Raw genomic sequence first — 7,529 nt, 5'->3', positions numbered from 1 at the left:
GTGGACGGCCGCTGCGTGTGCAACCCGGGCTTCACGGGCGAGGACTGTGGGAGCCGTCGGTGCCCGGGGGACTGCCGCGGCCGCGGCCGCTGCGAGGACGGCGTGTGCGTGTGCAATGCGGGCTACGAGGGAGAAGACTGTGGCATGCGCAGCTGCCCAGGAGATTGCCACGGTCGCGGCCAGTGCCTGGACGGGCGCTGCGTGTGCGACGATGGCTACTCGGGCGAGGACTGCGGTGTAAGGCGGTGTCCGCGCGACTGCAGCCAGCACGGCCTGTGTCAGGACGGTGTGTGCACCTGTTGGGAGGGCTACGCAGGAGAGGACTGTGGCCTCCGTACCTGCCCCTCCAATTGCAACCAGCGCGGCCGCTGTGAGGACGGGCGCTGCGTGTGCGACTCGGGCTACACTGGCCCCTCCTGTGCCACCCGCACCTGCCCGGCGGACTGCCGGGGCCGTGGTCGCTGTGTGCAGGGAGTGTGTGTGTGTCATGTGGGCTACAGCGGCCAGGACTGCGGGCAGGAGGAGCCTCCCGCCAGTGCCTGCCCTGGGGGCTGTGGGCCCCGGGAACTGTGCCGTGCCGGCCAGTGTGTATGCGTCGAGGGCTTCCGAGGACCCGACTGCGCCATTCAGACGTGCCCCGGGGACTGTCGTGGCAGGGGAGAGTGTCGTGAGGGCAGCTGTGTCTGTCAAGATGGCTATGCGGGAGAGGACTGCGGGGAAGGTGAGCAGGCAGCCTTCCCCAATAGACTGGGTCAGGGACTGGGAACGGGAGCCCATGGGAAGGCTGGGGCCTGAGGCCTAGGAGCCAGGAACCTGGAGAAAGAGTGAAGGAGGCCAATTTTGGGGGTTTGGGGTGGGAGGCAGTCATAGGAGCCAGAGAGCCAGTGTCCATCAGGAGTAGCAGAACCATGGGGGCATACCTGTAGGCAGGACCTGCTTTCAGATCCCTGATGGGCAGGTCGGGGCTCCTTTACTTGTTTTTAGAGAGATTCTATGTTCCTGGAGATGGGGGGAGGAAGGTAAAGGAGACCCCAGGGCCTGTTCTGGCCTCTGCCAGTTTTGCCCCATCTTCAGAGAAGAGCAGGAACTGAGATCCATCTTTTCATGGGACCCCGAGTGGGGGGCTGGGATAGGGGTAAGGGGTGAGGGGCTGCTTTAGGCTAACCACCTTCCCATATCTATTTCTCCTGGGCAGAGGTGCCAGCCATCGAGGGCATGAGGATGCACCTCTTGGAGGAGACGACGGTTCGGACAGAGTGGACCCGGGCCCCTGGCACTGTGGATGCCTATGAAATTCAGTTCATTCCCACGGTGAGAGCCCAGCTGCGGGAGGAGGTTGAGGGGGCCGGCCTCGAGGGAGGGAGTGCTCACCACTAGCAGGGAGTCCTAGGTAGTCAGTGGTTGAGTCCAGATGGCTAGGTTCCTGAAGCCGCTCTGAAGGCCTTCTCGTCCTCCTCCACACTGGGTGCAGAAGGCCTCTGCAGCGTCGGTTCACTGCTGCTGGAACTACCTCTGGTGACAGTGAGCTCAGTACTTCCTGAGGCGGTCCAGTCCACTGTTGGTCATCACTGGTAGTTCTTTCTGCTGTTGCTGAGTCTAAATCTATCCCATTCTGATGTGGCCCTAGCTGAGCCTCCATCAGCGTCAGAATGTTGCCTTTGCTGTCCCCACCCCTCCACCACAGGCTTTCAGGTATTTGGAGATGTCAGCCATCCCCACACTCTTCATTCTCTCCAGGCCAGACCCACCAATCTCTTCACCCATTTCCCTAAGGCTTTGTTCTCTGAATCCCTCAATCCTGGGTTCCCTCCTCTAGTGCCTCATGCTTTTTGCATTTGCCCCCAAAATGTGGGGGCAGGGAGGAGTCCAGTAGTTCTGGCTAACTCTAGAGACACTGGCACTTTTTTCAGAGTTGATGTATGTTAATTTGTGGTCCCAAAACCTGTCAGCTGTTTTCGATCAAAAATATCTTGAAGAAACTTCTATTATAAAAGTCATGTAGGCTCAGTGTAGGAACTTTAGAAAATGTAGATAGATAAACAAGGAAAAAAAGAAAGAAGAAGAGAAAAAAGAGGGAAAAATGATGACATTCAACTATATACACTTTTTGAGCCTAAATATAGGCCTCTGCATGTGGCTCTGTTCAGTGTTATCTTTCTTGGTTTGGGCCAGGCTGTCTAGGCTGTTGCAATAATTTGAGTCTGTGAACTGGTTCTCCCGCCTCTGTGTCATCAGTGCACTGCAAAGCATTCTTTCTCTGGCTCCTTCCAACTCGCTCTTAAAATATTTGGGGGCACCCTAAGGACAAAGCCTTATGGCCTCTCATTAGAGACCTTCTTTTAGGCAGACTGGGCTTTTATGATATATTTGGCCTCTCAGCTCCAAATCATTTGACATCTCTACCATCTAACTCATGTTTTTCTGCATCTTCCCATAAGTGCCATGAGTGAGCAGGCCATTTACCCTAATCTCTGCCTGGCCAGAACTCTGGAAGAATAAATAACTCCCAGGGCCTAAACCCTAGGAAGGCTCTAGGACAGAAGGGACAGTTCAGAGGTGTTGGCTGTCATCCCCACCCTAATTGGCCTGGTCATTCTTTTTTTGAGGGTGTGTGTGCTGTTCACTTTAAGTGCTTTTATTATAGTCCCATGACTAGTCCCCGCCATGCTCTGTCACTCCTTACTGTCTGGTAGGAGCAGAAGCAGAAATCCCAACTTTGCAGTGCAACCCGTACAGCTCACATTTTTTTCTTCTGTTAACATTTTGTTGTTGTTTTTTGTTATAAAAATAATTCAATCACAAGACAAGAATTTGGCAACTAAAGAAAAAACACAAATAATTCTTGACTGCTTCGCACTAAAACAAGCACTGTTAACATTTTTAAGTGTTTCTCTCACTCTCTTCTGCGTGTGTTTTATTTACATAGCTCAGATCTTGAGAGCATAGGACTTTTGAAAGGAACAACGTTCTTAAGCAAGTGTAGGGAAAGAAGAATTAAACACTGGAGACAGAAGGAACTTGCAGGGCAGCATTGCCCTCTGTTCTTAGTAAATACAAATCCATCCTCGGGTGTTTTTAAGAAGCTTCTCAGCCAAAGCTCTAGGCTTCCTCCCTCACCATGGGGCCAGGTGAGGTCGACCTGGCCCATGCCCAGCTCAACTCATCTCTGGGTATGAACCTCTGTCACATTCTTGGTTCTCTTTGAGCCCGGGTGTGGAAAATGCTCCTGTAAAGTTGGTCCCCAGACACCTCTCTTGGACTCCACATTAGCCGTGCTACTGGCCCTCAGACTGCTTTCTAAGTTTCTGTGGCTGGTCCCTGGAGTCCTGCCTCTCGCCTTGGCCCACGCTCTCTGTCCATTTCTGTTGGCACAGAGTATTGGTAGCTAGCTGTCCTCTGGCACTGCCATCTTCTCAGAAGCCTATCTCTACCTCATCTCCTCCCTTTTCCAGAAGCACTCCGTCCCAAAGCCCAGCCTCTGCCATTGCTGGCAAAGGGACACACCTACTCCCTGGAATGATTTTCAGAACACAGAAGAGGAACATTCCTCCTTCTCCATGCATACGTGGCATTGCTACTCTGACTCAATGGTTCTCAAAGCATATTCCCTGGACCTGCAGCATTAGTATCACTCAGGAGAGAGCGTGTTACACATGCAGATGGGCAGACTCCCGCCCCAGATCTACTGAATTAAGAACTCTGAGGCTCAAGCCCAGGAACCTGTGCCATAACAAGCCCTCAGGGGGATTCTGATACACCCCAAGCCTGAGGACCACTAATTCAAGGAATGTTGCTATTTTGCAAAAGGCTGGTTCCTCTCTGAATGTGAGAGGAAGCATGAGGAAACTGAGGGAGGTGAGCCCTTGAAGGAGGGTCCGGCATTCTTGGTCTGGCTGTATAGAAACTGGGCTATGCCACGCTTTCATTGGGACGCAAGACCTCATGGCCTTAGAAAAGGTTGTGTTTGGAGTCTGGTCTGAAAAGTGGATGATGGTGATGACGGTGAGGGAAGTTCAGGGCCCAAGCAGGATGGCGCCCCCACCTGGAGCCTGGAGGTTTGTATCAGAAATATGGTTAGAAACTCGCCAAGACAATGAGTGAAGCAGCCAAGCTTTCAGCAAGGGATGGATGCCAGCATTTGGCTAGAGAGCCTGTCTCAGACCAGGCAAATGAGAGAGGTCGATTAGACTGACAATGGCACTTTCAGGGGACTATTCTCAAATTGATCTTAGGAGGGACTAAGAGTTGTCTAAAAAGTTCACGCAGGCAAACTGAAGGGAGAAGGTGGTCTGAAGAACAAGATAGCTTGTCTTGCTGGAAGGACCAGATATCATCAGGGAGCATCCAAGAGCCGTGTGTGTGTGTGTGTGTGTGTGTGTGTTGGGTTGAGGGAATAAGGGGAGAGAGAAAGAGAAAGTTCTGGGAAGGATGAGGACTTCACAGGTCTTCAGCTGAAGCTCATCCAAGGGCCCCGAGGCTGGGGTGTCCTAGGGAAGGGTGGGTAGGAGAGGAGCAAGGGCCCTGTGTGCCCAGGAAAACTTTTCAACCAACAAAACTCAGACAAACCTTTATTTTACCCTCAACCCAGAAATCTCTACATGGCCTCTCATCTGGTTTTGTACTTTGGTATTTACTGTGTTGGTTTCCCCATGATTTTCTTGGTTTGGGAGAGTACCTTTTGAAATTTCCAATCCTACTTGGCTAAATGGAGGAGTCCTCATCATGGCCAACATAGCTAAGCAGAATAGAGCGTCCTTATTAGCTGTCCTACCTAAACAGCCCAGCGACATTTGGGGCAGTTAGACTACTCACAGATATCCATTCCTCCCATCTCCCCGGTGGCTGGCACCCCAGGAGACCCTGCCTGGAGCTGGTATATTTCCATGGGGTCACCACAAATAATCATAATGCCTTATGTGTGCACTTGGAGGGCGCTGTTCACTCACAGGCATGTATGACACAGAGATGTGGGTACGGATCTAATCGACCTTAACATGAGCTGAGGACAGGGGCCATATCTTTCATCATGCCTAGCACGATGCCAGATACAAAATTGGGAAAGATTTTTGTGAAACTTTGAGCAGGTGGACTTTGTTTTTGAGTGGCCTACAACCCTGCTCAGGAGGCCCGAGAAGCGCCTAATGGGAAATGTCATGCCAAGGGTCACACCCACATTACCCAGCCAGGGGCAGGTGTCTGTGGGGAGGCTGAGGCTGGGGCAGATCCTGTATGGAGGGCATGAGACTTGTAAGGTGCGTCCCTCAGTCACTTCATCTCTTATGACAGGACTGAGCTGGGGAGAAGCCTCCTTGCGCCGGGTGGGCAGGGCTCCTGGGGAAAGCCAGAGGGAGAATTCTGGTGTGTGTTGGGTAAATTCTGGCTGACAGCTGATGAACTGGTTTAAAAAAATACTGCCTGTGAGAGGGGCTGTGAGGTCACACTGCCTGGGTTTGAATCCCTGCCCCTTTGTTGGTGTTGGTGACCTTGGGCAAGATACTTAATCCTTTTGTACTTTGGTTTCTTCATCTGTCCAATGGGAATAACATGATCCACCTAATACAGTTCTTATGAGGATTAAGTGAGTTCAAATATGCAAGTTGCTTTGGGGCGCTTGGGTGGCCCAGTCAGTTAAGTGTCCGACTTCAGCTCAAGTCATGATCTCAGATTTGTGGGCCCGAGCCCCGCATTGGGCTCTGTGCTGACAGCTTGAGGCTGGACCCTGCTTCAGATTCTCTGTGTGTGTCTCTCTCTCAGCCCCTCACCCACTCACACTCTGTTTCTCTCTCAAAAAAAAAAAAATTTAAAAATGCAAGTTGCCTTGAATAGCACCTGGTACAGACTAAGCATTTTATATTATATAATTTTATTTTATTTTTTGATAGAGAAAAGGTGCATGTGAACCAGGGTTAGAGAGAAAGAGAGAGAGAGAGAGAGAGAGAGAGAGAGAGAGAGAGAGAGAGAGAGAGAGAAGCAGGGCTTGAGCTCATCTGATGAGGGGCTCGAACTCATGAACCTGAGATCATGACCTGAGCCGAAGTCAGATGCTTAACAACTGAAGCACCCAGGTGCCCTGGGACTAAGAATTTTAGATGTGTTTGCTGTTACCACCACACTCCCCAGCTGCACAGGACCAAATTCTACACAATTCCATGTCGACACCTGGAGCTTGAAGAAAGACGAAATAAGGGAGATTTGGCAGCAGAGTGAGAACACCAACCCTAAACCCATCTGATGCTCTCTTTCTTCCAGACAGAAGGAGTGAGTCCCCCATTCACAGCACGGGTACCCAGCTCTGCCTCAGCCTATGACCAGAGAGGACTGGCTCCCGGCCAGGAGTACCAGGTCACTGTCCGTGCCCTTCGAGGGACTAACTGGGGCCCTCCTGCTTCCAAGACCATCACCACCAGTGAGAGCTGGGGCTGAGGGCAGGGTCCTGGTTGGAGATCTGGATTTGAGAGGGGTGGCTGGGAATCTGCCCCTCCCAGGAAAGCAGAAGGGAGGAATTGGATGGTGACAGAGCTCTTAGAGGGAAAGCTGGTGACTGAAGAACCAGACTCCCACCTGATCCCTCTTCTCTCTAACCTGGCTAGTGATTGATGGCCCCCAGGACCTCCGAGTGGTGGCTGTGACACCAACCACACTGGAGCTCAGCTGGCTGCGACCCCAGGCTGAGGTGGACCGATTCGTGGTGTCCTATGTCAGTGCTGGCAACCAGAGGGTGCGGCTGGAGGTGCCCTCTGAGGCAGATGGAACGTTGCTGACCGACCTGATGCCAGGCGTGGAATATGTAGTGACTGTCACTGCAGAGCGGGGCCGGGCAGTAAGCTACCCGGCTTCTGTCAGGGCCAACACAGGTATGCCTGGTCAGGGGGTAAGGAAGGACCCAGTTTCTTTGTGGAGCAGCCCCTCCCTTGGGAGCTCATATCTAGGATTCACAGGCTCCTCTGAATGCACTGGGCAGGGCAGTCCTGTAGGAAGGCTGCAGGTTGGAGTATGAGTTTGGGGGCGGGGGAGCTGCCCCATGGAGAGAGGCAGTGAATAGATGATGTCTGACCCACCCAAATGGGGTAGATGCTGCTTGAAACCTAGACACAGGGGCAGGCTCACAGTCAGTGCTCAGACTTTGTAGGGATTGGAATTGGGCAGATCAGAGATCTGCATTCCTGTTGACTTCAGGATTGGGGTTGGGGGGAATTTGGTCTCAGAGCAGTAATTTTCCACTAATCCTCAAGGTCTCTTGACAGATGGATATTTAATTTCTTTTCCTGTGACAGAGGGATGCCCACCTCGCTGTAGCTCACATTCTCTCCTCCCACTCCCCTTTCTCTCCTTCAGACACAGGGCCCCCCACCTGCTGGCTTCTCTCTTCTTTCTAGGGCACCAAGAGTGGCGGGCTTGGAGGGCGAGCGGGGCGGGGCTCCTGGGACACTGACTCCTTTCTCTGGTTCTCTTTCCAGGTGGGGCTGGGGCACAAGCAAGAGGCCTCTGGCTCCGGTGGGAGAGGATGGAGGGAGGGGCTGGCGTGGGGA

At 52.7% G+C, this 7,529-nt stretch overlaps 1 protein-coding gene across 1 annotated transcript in view; it reads left to right on the top strand.

The window, feature by feature from the left end:
* TNXB (tenascin XB) overlaps window positions 1–7,529 on the top strand; it is a 53,899-nt gene that overhangs the window by 10,325 nt on the left and 36,045 nt on the right. The window contains 4 exon segments of the mRNA XM_029943153.1: window positions 2–721; window positions 1,196–1,311; window positions 6,250–6,406; window positions 6,591–6,854. Coding sequence (XP_029799013.1) covers window positions 2–721; window positions 1,196–1,311; window positions 6,250–6,406; window positions 6,591–6,854 — 1,257 coding nt within the window.

The sequence above is a fragment of the Suricata suricatta genome, chromosome 7 (assembly GCF_006229205.1).
Source record: "Suricata suricatta isolate VVHF042 chromosome 7, meerkat_22Aug2017_6uvM2_HiC, whole genome shotgun sequence".
Taxonomy (NCBI): Eukaryota; Metazoa; Chordata; class Mammalia; order Carnivora; family Herpestidae; genus Suricata; species Suricata suricatta.
The sequence above is the reverse complement of the archived record's forward strand: the minus strand, read 5'-3'. Positions and strand labels throughout refer to the sequence as shown.